The 17,426-nt window shown below is 41.8% G+C and overlaps 2 protein-coding genes across 2 annotated transcripts; both read right to left on the reverse strand.

Moving 5' to 3' along the window:
* Positions 1-2,269: 2,269 nt before the first annotated feature.
* Positions 2,270-3,616, reverse strand: LOC120696053. The gene is made up of 2 exons (XM_039979213.1): positions 3,210-3,616; positions 2,270-2,444 (listed from the first exon to the last, which is right to left on the reverse strand). The coding sequence occupies exons 1-2, from the start codon at positions 3,583-3,585 to the stop codon at positions 2,434-2,436; spliced, it is 387 nt and encodes a 128-aa protein (XP_039835147.1). The 5' UTR covers positions 3,586-3,616; the 3' UTR covers positions 2,270-2,433.
* Positions 3,617-12,621: 9,005 nt separating this feature from the next.
* Positions 12,622-15,918, reverse strand: LOC120696054 (the record flags this gene model as incomplete). The annotated part of the gene is made up of 4 exons (XM_039979214.1): positions 14,886-15,918; positions 14,254-14,786; positions 13,322-14,100; positions 12,622-13,213 (listed from the first exon to the last, which is right to left on the reverse strand). Coding segments are annotated over exons 1-4 (2,937 nt in total), but the record flags the coding sequence as incomplete, so codon positions are not given.
* Positions 15,919-17,426: the final 1,508 nt, after the last annotated feature.

Here is a 17,426-nt window from a genome sequence, read left to right on the forward strand (position 1 = left end):
TATATATCATGTGGATTAATTACTAGTTGTGTAGCCAAAGTTTTCTATGAGTCATTAGCTAGCGATGCTTATATATATCTACCAAACTTTATATATTTTTTTGTACGATCCATTCATCTCAATATCCCTAGAGATAAAGAGGACCCACGGCCGGCCCTGATGGTTGGTGTGCTAGCTAGTAGTGAACTCAATTAAAAGCTGACACGATGCACGGACCACGCAAGCTGCCACACGGAGCCACGTGTGTGTCGTCGTCAGTCAACGTCAACACGTACGTATCTTTGTTATTACTCCTTCCATTGCTCTCGCTCCTTGTCTGAAAGTTACTGCAAAAAAACACGAAACAAAGATGCGGCCGGGCCGGACACAAAAAGGATGGCCATGCACAGGGTTAATAATTTTGGCGAAATTTCGGCAGAATTTCGGTAAAATTTTTGTTTCCGTTAGTTACCGTATCGAGAAGTGAAATTTCGGTATTTTTCGTTAAATTTTGTTTCAAAATTCAAAAATTCAAAAAAAATTGTAAAAAATATGATAAAAAATTAGGTGCTTTTTTGAGCGAGTAGCACTTGAAATCGTTCAAATATAAGTTGGTTTAGTTGGTTAAAATCACTAAATGGGTTCGGACCCGTTAGCGGATTTCGGTGATTTCCCGGTGAGAAACCGGTGAAATTGACCGGATTTCTCCGCGGCTCCAGGAACTTAAGGTATGAGAAGTTTTTTTTTATGTTGATGTTTGTTGATGTCGATCTAAGTTAGTTGCTGGCTATCAGTTGCTGGCTACTTTAACGTGCAGATATGGGACAAGCAGTTCTAATATTAGCGAAGACAGGAAATACCGAACAACTTTTCATTCGGTGCGTTGTTTGTTTAATCGGTTAAGCTCATCCCATTGGTAATGCTTATCCATCTCAGCAACGCTTTTGTTTGAGCCAGCATGCATAGGTGAGATAGAGTGCTCACCTTTCCACTGAGCTTGTGAAGTGATGTGTGTGTGTGTGTGTTTAAAATAAAAAAGATTCGTGTATTTCTTGGTATATATAGCTAGATTTAATTTAATCGTCCTATGCACGGCACTGGTCATCCCAGTGATAATATACTATTGAATTTGTTGATGTTAGTGCAAAAAAAATAACAAGAAATAAAATAAAATGCAGTACCATTTAGGTTCTATGAGGTACATATGTTGTCACATGTCCCACCCTTTTCACTTGGACTAAGCAAACTAGCTGGATTAGTGATTCTATGCTTGCGGAACCATGTTTTTAGCTTGGTGTATAAGAAATAATTTTTTTTACCTTCAACAGAAGTGTACGTAGTGTGGGTCCCTTTCATAGCCATGAAAAAATATACTCGATCGAGTAACTGTCGACACTACAAGGAGTAATTTACCGCTAACATGCAGGCTTTGTGGTGGTTTTGTTAGGTCCGACGATCATTTAGTAGTTTTTCTTTCTTTGACGTGTGTTGAAGACATTGGCTAGCAATTAGTACAATCTGATCTTTGTCCTAATCATCCCAAGGCACACAGGAATATCCAAAGTTTCTCCTCATCAGGTTGGTCAAGGCTCTTTATAGCTTTGCCTATCAAGAATCCAACCAAATCCATGTTATGACCACGTTTGCATCTTCCATTGGTGGTTCAGTTTTCTTTCACATTTATTCTATACACTACATCAAACCAGAATTGCCTTGGCTGCCAAAAACTGCCAAGGAAAGTGCCAAAACCGCCAAGAAAATGATCCTTGGCGGCCAGCCGCCAAGCAAAATCTGCCAAGAATAAAGAGCCAAGGAAATTCAATTTCCTTGGCTGCCGGCCGCCATGGATTATTTTTTTGGCGGATTGACCGCCAAGCAAAGTAGGGCAGCGTCCAAATTGCAACTGCGCCAAGAAATTATTACAACCGCCAAGGATACAACTTTCCTTAGCGGTCGTCGACAGCCAAGAATACAACTTTTCTTGGCGGTCATCAATAGCCAAGAATACAACTTTCCTTGGCGGTCATTGACAGCCAAGGAAAATATTTTCCTTGACAGGCCTCGATGTTTCCTTGGCTGCCAACCGCCAAGAAAATGCATAAAGCTAATAAAAAAATTAATGGTACCAGCTAATAGCAACATAATATTGTTGGATCCATAGGTAATTCAAATTGCATCCATCAAACATCCGGTCCATATAAGTTCCATTGATCAAGGTAGTGACCGGCAACATATCATTATTCTTCCAATAATATTACAGGAACAACATATGGCACGTAAAACAAATACATTGTTGCATATTTATCTTGGGGTAGCCAAATTATGGCACCAACTGCCATCAGTCATCAGGGGAAAGAATATTACCCATAAACAATTAAAGATGAGGATAGTCATTGTAAAAAAGTATAGCAGTTATGGTAACTTAGAGAAGTTGATAATTAACTCTCAGCCTTCTCAACAATCACCTGCATTGCACAAATCAATACAAGTTAGACAAAAGTAACCATGACAATACAATGGTACAAAATGTTTGAAATCAGTGCTGGGATATAGAACTATTGCTGTGAAACAGACTCTTAATTAACAAAGTCTCAAATGCTGCTAAGTGCAAATTTACCTTATCTTCTTCTAAAGGAGAAGAAAATGTACCATAAATTGCCAGGTAGGAAATAGTAACAAATTGACATAAATCAATTGACATAAATGGTAGTACAGCTGTTCTGCTAGGAAATAGTAACAAATTGACATAAATCATCATAGTTACTACACCTAAATGCAGCTTGTAAGAGTTACATTGTGCAGTGTGAACTGAAAACCAGCATGACAGTGTGCCTTTGGATTCAGTCTAGAAAACTTATTATTTGATAAAAGTAACTAGATGTTGACAGAAGCACCATTCCCACTTGTGGCATTTTCCCCCCAACCAATAACTCGTAGTTATTTCAGAATTCAAGTTTGAAGCGGCCAGATCGTGAACAAGCTCATCATAAGAGAGGATCTTGTAGGAAGTCCTGCAAATCCTATTACTAGATCCAAGATGCAGTCATAAAAGAATAAGTGCTACTTATACTAGATCCGAGATGCATTGGAAAAATAAATAACAGGCAAGTACTACTAATACTCGTTCCTCACTGCTCGGCCTCTAGTACACAATAAGAAATCAAGTATTCAAGTACTCAGACTATTAATTGCTAGCGAAATATAGAAGGTATAATTAGCAAAACTAATACCTCTCTTCGTCAGCACATGGCCCTCGATGTGGAGACGACCGACCAGCCTAGGCCTCACAGGCTCGCACTTCCGCACCCGCACGTCCGCAGCTAGCCGGCTCCGGTAGTTGCGTTGGCGTCGCGCAATTGCGCGGTGCCGCTGTCTGGAGTCCAGCTGAGTTGGGGATGACCCCGCGGTTGCCTGGCTGGTGGCCGCCGCCGCCTTGCGGCAGTGAGGGAGTGGGGGTGGGGGCCACGACCGCCATCGACGGCCTCCGTGGGGAGCCCAAGCGGTGGCCAAGGAGCCCACAACACCCCGCATCTCCAGCAAGGCACCGCGAGCCAGGACGCAACATGGCTGCGACGCCGCATCCAGACCTAAGCGCAGCGCCGCCATGGCTTGCTCGCTCGGTTGCTGCTGGGTGTGAACAGGGGAAAGGGGAGAAGAGCTAGGGTTTTCGTGGTGTGCGGCCGGTTTTGATGCGTGTGCATCCCACCAGAGCCGACAGATCGACGATCTATGGTTAGAAGCAGTTGGACGCGTTGCAGGCCCATGTGTGTGCAGGGGAATTGTAATGGGCTCTGCCAAACATTCAGCCCAATTCGGAAGATTTTCTCAGTATAGTGAGGCAAAGTAATTCTCGATTAAGTAGCTAAATGTATATTCAAATTTCTCAAAAATGTATATTATTGAATAATAATAAAGTTATTTTCATGAAAAAGTATAATAAATCAAGTTTACATTAAATTTTGTTTAAAAGAGAAAGTTAACTATTGAACATCTTGAATCTTACTAAAGAGTAGAGGGTTGACTATAAACATTTGCTTCGAAATCAACACCAAATGAAGCAAACTTTTACCTCAATTTTGATATTTTCATAAAAAGGTATACTAATCTAGCTTGTATTAAATTTAAATGCAAAAACAATAAAGTTTGCTACTAATCGCCTTGAATCTAGTTAGGGAGTAGAGAGTTCACACCATACAAGTGCTCTGAAATGAATATCTCCATTAGTCGATTTTCATGTTGAAACCTTTTTGGTATGTCATAACGATGTTTTTCGTGCCTTTGTACTTCGATTGTCATATGCGTTATATATATTTAAATGAAAAAAAACATAACATGCCCTTGACAAGCATTTCCTTGGCTGTCAGTTGCCAAGAAAACGCAACATTTCCTTGGCTGCCTAACAAAACCACCAAGAAAGTGCTCAATTTACTTGGCATGCTAGACAATCCCGCCAACGAAATGCTTGTTTTTCTTGGCGGACATCATCGGCTGTCAAGAAATATAGAATCCTTGGCTGTTAACTAGCACCGCCAAGGAAACAACATTTTTCTTGGCGGTTCAATTACGGCCGCCAAGAAAATATATGGCCGCCAAGGTAATTCCAGTTTGGTGTAGTGATATACAGTAAAAGTTGGTTACACGTGTCTGAAAACTAGTAAGAAGACTGAAATGCGCTAGAAAATTTAGAGAAAGGAGGAAAAAACATTATAAATTTCTCAAGTAAACGGCTACTCATGAGTCATGTACTTTCCACAAACATGTATTTGTAGCATTAAACTGGCCACCACGAACCTCATGTGCAATGCATATGCCACAAAATAGCCATTACCCTAGAGTTTATATTAACAGGCCAAGGTGTATTTTGCTAAGCTAATTATACTTGAACCATAGATCGATGCACCACTTTGTCAAGTTATTAGATTTAATTGAGCAATTTATAAGTTGTTGGACCAATCGGCATGCACCTGTCAAGTTGGTGGATGCAATTGATGCTAGATGATTATTAATACTTAGCAATGCTGGCTACAAAATAACATCCTTGTATCTGGCCAATTTTTTTTGGTTAAAAAACTTCATTTACTTTCTGGGCTGTCACTGCTCAATTATATATCCGAGTGACAGGTTTTATTGCAATCGTAGTTTATTTGACGATCTCAATCGCCAATGTGATATACATTACAGTTGGATAACTCACAATATATAGTAATAATTCTGGCAGATGAGAACTTGTACTCAGTTTGTAATCTACGTCGCGCAACAAATCCATATTCGATTGTATAAAGATATATATGCCCGCGCATAGGGAACATATATATACCCAGTTAATTAACTGATAGCTAGCTAGCTCACGTCAAACACAAGGCCAGCCTCTCCAATCGCCGCATAAGATAACAAAATCATAATAGTTGGGTGATATATACTCCTTATCTACAAAGAAATTAACGTCGATGTGCTGCCATAGAGAAATACAGCAGCGTAAGCCTAATTAAAACTAAAGTTAAAGAGTTCATCAGATTATTATCTGCTTAATAAACAAAGAACCGGCGGCGCGGCGTCAACATTGAGATGCATGGTGCTCGAGATTAGCACGGCGATGAATATGTAATCCAGAAACTAGAGTCCAAAAGATTGCGATATTACACTGACGTGCGGCTTGTGCGTGCATATAGAAAAAAAAGGGGGGTGTTAGAAGAGACAGTTTGCACACTTAGCCGCGTCTGAGATCCACAAGCTACCGGCGGCCATGTTAATGGTCGTTAATAATTGACTGGTTTTTATTGCGCATCGACCATGCACATATACACCGGTCCTTTGGTAAAATTAAATCAGAGCTAAACTAGCATATAACTGACCTGCTGAACGCTAGCTAGATTATATTATTGCGATCGAGTAACACTACTACAAAAACGTTGATTTGTCCCGGTTGGGAAACCGCTGTTGTCCCGGTTTCCCAACCGGGAACGCCTGTCCGGGACAAAAGGGGGTGCCCTTTTGTCCCGGTTGTGGCAACCGGGACAAAAGAGGACCTTTTGTCCCGGTTGGTAACACCAACCGGGACAAAAGGTGCAGCCAGCGCCCACGTGGCTGGCGCACCCTTTTGTCCCGGTTGGTGTTACCAACCGGGACAAAAGGTCTCTTTTTTTTTCATGTTTTTCTTTTCTCAATTCTTTTTCTATTTCAATTATACTTTTGCATTTCAATTAAACTTATGTATTGGAATTCAGTGTGTATGATCTCCACTAATATATACATATATATATAGTTACTTATATAATATTTGTCCTAGATAGTTTTCATATATAAATTAATTCACTTATATATATATGTATACACATATCTATACATGTGAATTCCTTTACATATGAAAATGTCTAGGACCAATATTATATAAATATATATATATACACATATATATTATTGGAGTGCTTATATATATAATACATACATACTCCATCATATTTGCATAGGTATATTCGTTCTTAATTACATAGTAGAATTTGCCTTTTGGAAATTTAATACATACATACATACTCATAAATAGAAATTTAATACATAGACACACATATATATTTACATAGTTATATTCGTTCTTAATTACATATATACGCGTATATTGTCATATTTACTGTGATTGTCAATATTAGATATTCCATCATAGTAGAATTCGCCTTTTGGATCGAGGACTTGCTCAACAATAAATCCGGAGAATTGTTCTTGAATCGCCATAACCTTTTCCTCCGGTATGAGTTTATCGCGCATCTCCCCGACCTATGGAAAAAGGGGATAATTAATTTCGACTAATTAAAATACGAGTTCAAATATTAACAAGTTTTTTTACTTACTTCCTCCTCCCAATCTGTCCAGCCCTTTGGAGGACCTACCAGACCATGGATGTTCTCGCATACATAGTATGCGCACAATACAGTGCCTGGTTTCTGCCTCATACACTTTAAGAGAGAAGAAATTATCAGGTATTTACATGAATATATAATAAAACTAATGAATCGTGCAACGAATCATCCAAGCGCGTACCGGAAAATCTGTCTTGATCTTCAATTCCTTGTCAAATTTGCCTGGATGATTTTTAGCGAATTCTTTCCAAACCCTGTGCATGATTAGAACAATTATAGTCAAGTAACAAAGTGATTCAAATTATCGGTCATGGACGGAGTAGTGGTAGAATTACTTTTTCATCATGTTAAGAAGATTTTCGTATTGTTCTGGAGGTCTCCTCAATGAGTCCATAACCACGAGTAGGCTCTTCTCGGGAATTATGACAATTAGGACAAAGTGTTCACTGCAAGATTATACGGAGGCAGTTCTTGGTAGTTAAGGTTTAAACAATTCGATTATAGAATAGAAAGAGTTAGACGGAAGGAATCACTCACGCAAAGTTGTAAGGAAACAATATCATTTGCTTGTTGTGATGAACGCTTATGTACTTGAACAAGTTTTGGAATATGTCATCGGGATTGTCCCGTAGAAGCCTCCAATTACAAGTAATTGGGTCGATGAAGCCGAGGTGAGAGTATCCCTTTCTTCTGCAAGTATGTATCTCCATTCTACATGATACCGAATAAATCAAGAGATCAGTATGTTGAGATCATGCAAAACAATACGTAAGGACAGTAAAATACTTACAGAACCCACAAGCCGACCATAGAGATGTCGAGGGCCTCCTGATGGAATAGTTGGTAAATTTCTTCCCAGTTTATCCATATAATGGCATCCCCCCGTAAGAAATCGTCATCTTTAATCTTTGCGCCCTGCATGAAGATGCAATCGGCCATCGCACGCATGTAGTGCTGGTGCAGCTTATACATTTGCGTTGGAAGCACAGACACTACTTCGGGGGGTACAAGAGTTTTGCCGATCTCAAACGTCCATTTGACGACCACATCGGCCTTTGGAATATCTTCTCCCCCTGCAATCTGAGCGGCCGTCAGGTTTGATTCTTTCAGAAATGTAACAAAGTCTTGTTCTTGCGTCGTCTGTCCCACTACGAGAGGCTCTATTGATTGTTTCTTTTGGGCTCCGAGCTGTGGAACGTCGGACGACGACGACTTTGATTGTCTCTTCTTTTTCTCAGTAGTTTTGATAATTGTGCGTTCGTAGTCTGAAGGGGGGTCTCTCGGAATGAATTTTCTCTTATTTGCTTCGCACATTCCCTTAAAAAATTTCAAATCTATCGGATTTATCACTTTCTCGGGCTCCGGCTTCGGCTTCGGCTTGAAGTGCTCTTTAACTCTTTCTTGAGTTATCCGATCGCATTCTTCAAGGCTCATGTCCCAGGGTTTAATAGGAGCCTTCTTGGTTTTCTTCTTCTTTTCCTTCTTCTTTGGAGGCTCCCTAGCCGGTGCAGCTATCTTCTTTGCCGGCGGCCGTTTCTGCTTCTTTGCCGGCGGCGGAGGGGGTGACCATGGAGGCGACGGTGACGCTTGAGTGTTCATCGGCGCATGAGATGATGGTGATGGAGAATGTGCCGGTGAACCTTGCCGAGACAGTGCTGCCCTTGGGGAGTTTTGCGGAGATGCCGGTCTTGGAGAGGCATGCTGAGATGCCGGTCTTGGTGTTTGATCATCCGACTTTAGGACAATGTAGCGCTTATCCCATAGGATGTAGCCATGAATGGCTTCTGCTAGTGTCCTCTCCCCATCGCCTCCAGGAATATCAAGCTCGAGCGTCTCCCAACCCTGGCACACCTGCTCCACGCCAACTCTTGTGTATCTAGGCGGAATTTGCTGCCCGTGGTACACGTCGCCTGGTTCGGTTGGCATGGCGGTACCGTACGCAACAGTGAACATTAAGTTCTTAACGGCAGTCTGCAGGTCACAAGGTGTCCGGTGGGTGATCTCATCCACTGGAAATCGCTGCGGGGCCGACGCTTCAACTGCGGCCTGGATCCCCGTGGGCTCGGCAGCGGCGACGTCTGTGGAAGCGCAGCTGCTTTTCCGCTGAGACAGGTGATCGGCTGCGACACTAGGCTCTGGAGGCAACGTTTGCGCTTGCTGTTGCTGGCTCATTGCTACGGCCACTTGGCGTTGAACCTCTTCCTCCAGTCTTTGATCGTGTGACATGAGCCGTTCCTCTAGCCTTCGCAGGTGCTCCCGCTCATCATTCTTTCTTCTTTGCCGGCTTCTATATGAATCAATGTATTCCCTGAACCCATACTTCCACGGAACCACGCCTTTGCCTCTTGTGCGGCCCGGATGCTCTGGATTCCCAAGGGCGTAAGTCAGCTCGTCCCTCTCTCTATCCGGCTGGAATGTTCCCTCGGCCGCTGCTTGTATGGCCTCCTGTAGTCTCTGGGCTGCTCGCTGGATGTTTGGCCCATAGATGCAGTCACCAGTCAATGGGTCCAAGCTTCCCCCGTGACCATAAAACCAGGTCCTTGACCTTTCAGGCCAGTTCATGGTCACAGGTCGGATGCCTCTGTCAAGCAGATCCTGCTCCATCTTCTCCCATTTGGGTACTGCAAGCTTGTAGCCTCCTTGGCCTAGAGTGTGATGGTACACTTTCTTCGAGGCGTTGTCTTTGGCCTTCTGCACCTTCTGAAGCCCAAGCTCTGAAGACTTGTATTCCACAAATGCATCCCAGTGACCCCTGAGCTTTTCGAGCTCGCCGGTAAATACGGGTGTGGTCCCGGTCTTGATATATTTCTTCGTCAAAATTTTCTTGAATGATCGCAGTTGTTCGGCCATCTTACTCAGGGTCCAGCGCTTGCATATCTCTTCGGATTCAGCTGGAACCGTGAAGTTTTTCTTAAGCTCCCGCCAGCACCATTCTTTTTCTCTTTCGGGTACCGCATCCCGTTCCTCGCTTGGATTGGAAGCTTTCCAGAGCCTAAAGCTGATCGGGATGTGGTCCCTGACAATACATCCGGATTGTCTTATGAATTTTTTGGCGGCAGCTTCTGGAGCGATCGGTTCGCCATCTGGACCAACTTCCGTTATAATGAACCACCCTTCCAGTTTTTTTGTTGGGCCTCGCTTCGTCTTTTTCTGCTGCGACGATGATCCAGACGGCTATAAAAAAAACATTCATAGTATTCATATAGATTCAGATGAAAATATGATTGTCACTACAAATAAGTATAGTTTTGATATGTACATTAGCACTTTGTTCAGCAGCAGCGTCATCCTGAATAGATGGTGCCTCAATTCCATCACCGGACATATTCAAATATATGTCGGTATTGCTGCCATCATCAGCTTGTTCAGCGACATCTCCTTGACCTTCGCCAATCATATTCAACAGGAACTGTTCGTCTTCCGCGTCTGTGTGTCGCGGGTCCATCGTAACTAAAATATGAATACAAATAAAACCCTTAAAAATTATCTAAATAATCCACTCCAGAAATTTGCGGCTAGGGATAGGCGGAGGGCCGAGGGCCGAAGGCGAAGGGCTCAAAGCCGAGGGCCGGAGGCGCACTGGGGCGAACGCGGAGCCGGGGGGGACGTGGGCTCAGGGCGAGCTATGAGCAGAGACGGAGAGAATGATTCTTTTGCATTGGGGGCTTCCTTGCTAGGCTTTATTGAATTGGGTCCATATATGATACTCTCTCCATGTCAAAATAAGTATAGTTTTTTGCATCCAAATTTTGTCCCACAAAGAATGTAGTTTTAGCTTGTAATGAGATTCATCTAATTAAAGCAATACTAATTATACTCTCTCCATGTCAAAATAAGTATAGTTTTTTTCCTATATGATTTTTTTGTTTGATTTTCTTTCTGGAAGATCACATCTAGATATAAGTGTCACTATCTAATGACTACTTGGCTGCAGGTAATTGTGATGGATGGGGTGCTTCCATCAAGTTTGGCCCTGTCCACATGATATTTTAGGTGGTCCATTTAGTTTGCCACAAAATTCTAAGATCTTTCAATCTACGTGCAGCGCAAGAGAGTCATCGGGGTCTTATGTTCTTATTGACATGTGGTTTTTTATCACTTTTTTGTTAAGTCCAAGCCAAAAGATTCTCAATTTTAATTTGAATCATTTGTTGAGTAGAAATTATAATATCTGTTGTCAAAAAGGAAATTATCATCAATTAAAGGTTAGGGCTCGGTTGTAAGACGTATTTCGATTACCAAACTTTACCAATTTTTTGACCAATAATTAGTCAAATTATATACATATATATTTAGTGCACAAAAGTTACATCACTATATTCATACTCAAATCAAAGGAATTTAATGATGAAGATTCTGTAACTAGCAACTAAGAATATATAATGATGAATTAAGGGTCAAAATCTACCGAGACTTTCTCCTATAACAAAATACAGCCGACATTGATAGAGCAGGCGAAGTGCTAGAGTAGGTAACACTGTCAAGTGACACCATAAGAGTATGAGACAAATTCTAGATGAGGACATCACAGATCGGCATGTGTAGTAAGACAGAAGTATCCACTAGATGAGGACATCACGAACTCCCGATCTGTAAAAGAACAGATCGAAGAATACCCACACAACAGGGCGGCGGCGCGGCGGCGTGCAGTGGAGGCCGCCGACGAGGGCGTGCGCGCGGAGTGGAGGCCGGGGGCGGCGCTCGCAGGGACGACGGCGCTCGGTGACGTGGGCTCGCGCGGCGGGGCTCTGGGCGGCAACGTCGACGGCGGCGGTGCTCGGGGAGCTCGAGCGGTGGGGGGAGCAGGGGAACGGACGGCGCGGGAGGGAGGAAGGGCGAAGGAGGGAGGAAGCTAGGAAATATATGGGGGGGGGCCTTTTGTCCCGGGTGAAGCCACCACCCGGGACAAAATGACCTTTTGTCCCGGGTGGTGGCTTCACCCGGGACAAAAGGCCCCCCCTTTTGTCCCGGGTGAAACCACCACCCGGGACAAAAGGACCTTTTGTCCCGGGTGGTGGCTTCACCCGGGACAAAAGGGGTTTTTGGGCGGGCCGGGAAAATTCCCAGCCCGCGGCCCACCTTTAGTCCCGGGTGGATCTACCACCCGGGACAAAAGGGGCCCGTTTTCCCTCGTTCCCGCCTAATGTTATGTTTGTTTTTGTTTCTTTTAACTTCTCTTTTAAAATTGGCTTTCATTTGTTATTTCAGTTAATAAAATTATGATTCCAAAAATTATGGAACAAAATTTCTTATCTCTATATAAACTTGATACACTCAACAAAAATAATTAATTTTCATTCAAGTGATTGGGTCAATGAAATATCTAACTTTTTTGAAATCATATTTGTTATTTTGACCATGCAAAAATATATTAGGTGAAATTTTTTTTCAAACTGTTGCTTTTCGATAGAAAGTGGATTCTATCATGATATTAACGTTTAAAAAGTGAATTTTAGATAAAATTAAGCAATTTCATGATATTAATGAGTAGTGTGTGAGTTTGAGAGATAGTGTGTGTTAGTGAGATTGTGTGTGTTAGTGAAAGAGTATAGTGTGTTAATGTGAATGTAATTTCATGAAATAAATAAAATTAGTTGAGTAATCCATTATTGAATGAAAATTATAATTGAGTCTAGTAATTAAGTGAAAAATATATAAAATAATATAAATAACACATAAAATATAATTGTACAGTACATATATAATAAAAGTATTCGAATTGCGATTATGTTTTTATACAATAATATAAAATGATTCAAGTACATGAAGGATTAGCGGTAACAGACTTTCTCTTCACAAATGTCCCTTGATTATGATCACGGCGCAAGTATGGAGCATCATCATTGGCTAGCAGGATGCATGGATCAGCATTTACTTCGAAAGGTGGAATGGCAACAAAATTATTATATTCTTCTGAAAAGTCTGTCTTGTCCTCCACTCCAACGATGTTTCTCTTTCCTGATAGAACTATGTGTCGCTTAGGCTCATCCTTTTGCTTGTTGATCCCCTTCTTTGGCTTGCTGGACATGTCCTTAATGTAGAAAACCTGAGCGACATCCTGGGCTAGGACAAATGGCTCGTCTCTATACCCAAGATTGTTGAGATCAACTATTGTCATCCCATACTCATCTTTTGTTACCCCTCCTCCAGATAGCTTAACCCATTGGCAACGAAATAGAGGCACCTTGAAATTGGGACCGTAATCCAGCTCCCATATCTCTTCAATGTAGCCGTAATATGTGTCTTTTTTTCCATTATTGTCCGTGGCATCCATACGAACACCGCTGTTTTGGTTGGTACTCTTTTTATCTTGGGCTATCGTATAAAATGTGTTTCCATTTATCTCGTACCCTTGGTATGTTAAGATATTCCAAGATGGTCCCCTAGCCAATAAGAACAGTTGTTCACTTATATCCATGTTATGCATTAGATGCTTCCGCAACCAGCTACAGAAAGTGTTCATGTGCTCACGTGTAATCCATGCCTCAGACTTTTCCGGGAAATTGGAGAGAAGAATTTTCTTGTGTTCCTCGATATATGGGTCAACCAAGGATGATTGTTGAAGAACCGTATAATGCGCTTTCTTGAATGAGAAATCATCTGTGCAGACATAAGATTTCTTTCCTAATGTACCCTTTCCAGTTAGTCTCCCCTCATATCGCGATTCAGGGACTCCAATCAGTTTAAGGTCATCAATAAAGTCAACACAAAAGTCAATGACCTCCTCAGTTCCGTAGGCACTGGCGATGCTTCCTTCTGGACGAGCTCTATTACGAACACATTTCTTGAGTACCCCCATGAACCTTTCGAATGGGAACATGTTGTGTAGAAATACTGGTCCGAGAATATCAATCTCTTTGACAAGGTGCACTAGAAGATGTGTCATGATGTTGAAGAAAGATGGTGGAAATATCAGCTCAAAGCCAACAAGACATTGCACCACATCGTTTTGCAGCTTTATCAAATTCTCCGGGTCAATTATCTTCTGAGAAACTGCGTTGAGGAAGGCACATATCTTCACGATGGTTAACCGGACGTTATCAGGCAGAATCCCCCGCAGCACAACCGGAAGAAGTTCAGTCATAAGCACATGGCAGTCATGGGACTTGAGATTTGTAAATTTCTTCTCTGCCAAATTTAAGATTCCTTTTATATTGGATGAGTATCCAGATGGAACCTTTATACTGCTCAAGCAGTCAAACATGGTTTCTTTCTCTTCCTTGCTAAGAGTATAGCTGGCAGGACTTAAGTATTGTCGTCCATTATCTCGCTGTTGTGGATGTAAGGCATCTCGTTCTTCCATACGTTGCAATTCTTGACGTGCTTCTACTGTATCTTTTGTCTTTCCGTACACTCCCAAGAATGCTATCAGGTTGACGCAAAAATTCTTCGTGAGGTGCATCACATCAATTGCATGACGAACATCTAAGACTTCCCAATATGGTAGCTCCCAAAATATAGATTTCTTCTTCCACATGGGCGCCATTCCATTTTCGTTCGGAACAGGTTGGCTACCAGATCCCTTTCCAAAAACAACTTCTAGATCTTTTACCATGTTGAAGACGTCTTTACCACTACGGTGCATCGGTTTTGTTCGGTGGTCCGCTTGGCCTTTGAAATGCTTGCCCTTCTTTCGTACCGCATGCCTGATGGGAAGAAACCGACGATGACCCATGTATACAACCTTCTTACAGTGAGTCAACCATATATTATCGGTATCATCTAAACAGTGTGTGCATGCTTTGTATCCCTTGTTCGAATGTCCTGACAAGTTACTAAGAGCAGGCCAGTCATTGATCGTTACGAACAGCAATGCTCGTAGGTTGAAGTTTTCCTGTTTGTATTCATCCCACATCCGTACACCTTCATCGCCCCAGAGCAATAAGAGTTCTTCGACCAATGGTCTTAGGTACACATCAATGTCATTTCCGGGCTGCTTTGGACCCGGGATAAGCACTGGCATCATGATGAACTTTCGTTTCATGCAGAGCCATGGTGGAAGATTGTACAGACAAAGAGTCACAGGCCAAGTGCTATGACCACTGCTCATCTCACCAAAAGGATTCATGCCATCCGTACTCAAACCGAACCTTATGTTTCTCGCATCCAAATCAAATTTAGGGTACGTTCTATCTATTTTTCTCCACTGCGACCCATCAGCGGGGTGTCTCAACATCGAGTCTTTCTTGCGTTCCTCTTTGTGCCATCGCATCAACTTAGCATTATCTTTATTTCTAAACAGACGCTTCAAACGTGGTATTATAGGCAAATACCACATGACCTTCGCAGGAACTCTCTTCCGGGGAGGCTCTCCCTCGACATCTCCAGGATCATCTTTTCTAATCTTGTAACGCAATGCACTGCATACGGGACATGCATCCAAATTCTCGTACTCGCCTCGGTAGAGGATGCAGTCGTTGGGGCATGCATGTATCTTTTGCACTTCCAGTCCCAAAGGGCAAACAAGTTGTTTGGCTTCATACGTTGTGGCAGGCAATTCATTGTCCTTAGGAAGCATTTTTTTAACAAGTTTGAGTAATTCACCAAATCCCTTGTCGGATACACCATTTGTCGCCTTCCATTGCAGCAACTCCAAGGTGGTGCCAAGTTTCTTAAATCCATTTTGACAATCTGGGTACAACAACTTATGGTGGTCCTCTAACAACTTCTGGAACTTCAACCTCTCCGTTTCACTCTCACAGTCTGCCTGCACATTGTGCAATGCTTGCCCCAGATCGTCGCTGGGATCATTTTCTGCTACATCTACTTCGGGCTCTTCCATGGGAATATCGTCATCGAATGCACCGATTCCAGCATTCCCGGGAAAGTGGTCGTCAAAATCTTCTTCTTCATTGTCTTCCATGGTAACCCCCTGTTCTCCGTGCTTCGTCCAACAAACATACTTTTTCATGAAACCATTTGCGAAAATGTGGCTGTGTAGGATTCTTGAAGATGAGTAATCCTTGTTATTGTTGCAATGAACACACGGGCAGCACATAAAACCATTCTGCTTGTTTGCCTCAGCCACAGACAAAAAATAATGCAGGCCATCAATGAATTCTTTCGAACGTCGGTCAGCATTGTACATCCATTGCCGGTCCATCTGCATTTTAAATAAATCGATTTGAATTCTTTACACGTATCGAATAAATAAAATATATCAAACCTAAATTAAACTAAATGTAACATAACATGAATAATTAAAAGATATGCAATATCTATCATACATCTTGATTAATTAAAAGGGGTACTTAATCCATTACAGAACTTAACAAAGGAGTACTATACATGAAATTTAAAAATTCGGTCAACAACACATAGGTTTTCAACCGTCCTTGCGTTGGAACGCAGAATGTTCTAACGGATTTCTTGCTGGCGCAGAATAAGATGGCGGAGCTGAAACCTCCGAGTTTGGTGGTGACGAACCGTAACGCCGCAATAAATCCTCAAGATCAAACGGAGGTTCCTCGCCCCTTGCCATGCATTCTCTATATTCTTTTTCCAAATAACGGAGCGCTGCCCTATGAAAAGCACTAGGTTTTTTGGACCGACGACCTACTCGAGTTGTGCCCTTCTCTCCAGAAGGACAACGATCACCCCCACCGGCGCCACTCCCTCCAGCTGTTGAAGCCATATTTTATTGAAAAATACCTTTATTTTCCACAAAATTATAAATTCTTACCATTACAAAGCAAAAATTATTTACTATTACAATTACAATGATCAGATTAATAACTCTTGCAAATAACAATGAAATTATATAAAAAAAGACGAAATGTATCATTAATCCTCAAGAAATCTCTAATTAATTGAAAGAAATCTCTATAACTTCTAATTACTTTGACACCCTTCAGTTCCAGGAGTACACTCTTTTCAATATCCAGAAACCCTCTAGAAGAAAAATAAACCTTTATTTCTGAAAATGTATATGTCAGTAACCTCAACCCTGCGGTGATGACACTGCCTTTCGGGGGGACACGGTGCGGTACAAGGATGTCACCAATCGGCTAGTCGCAGCACCAACATTTACGATTAATAGGCACAGCACTTGGCACAGGCAGCATGCTCGTTCATATGCTCTCAGTACAACAACGGCATGCTGACTGCGTCAAATGCTGTCTTCTTATCAATCGGAAGTGCTGGTGATGCGACCAACCGATTTGCGACGTCCTTATAGCGCATCGTGTATCCCTGAAAGGTAGTGCCATCACCGTTGGATGGAGATTAACGACGTATACTTGTTTCGAAATAAAGATTTTTTTAGCTTCTAGATGGTTTCAATGTGAGCCTGATTAAATACATCACTAGAGTGTCAAAATAATCCATTCATAATAAAAAAATTCTATAATATACTCATTTCATTAATTCATTCACGAATAAAAAAATCAACTATCCACAATATGGTCATATATACAAGTACATCACATGAAGTATCTACACTCATTCTAAAAATTTCTACTATCCATATACTCATCTAAATCTAAAAGAAAATTACGCCTACATATGCAATCTAGCTAGCAAAATAATGTCCAAGAAATGAGCTAGCTACACATTTTCTCTATTTCTAAAGTATGAAATGAGCTATACAAGCCAAGG

The sequence above is a fragment of the Panicum virgatum genome, chromosome 2K (genome assembly GCF_016808335.1).
Source record: "Panicum virgatum strain AP13 chromosome 2K, P.virgatum_v5, whole genome shotgun sequence".
NCBI classification, from domain to species: domain Eukaryota; kingdom Viridiplantae; phylum Streptophyta; class Magnoliopsida; order Poales; family Poaceae; genus Panicum; species Panicum virgatum.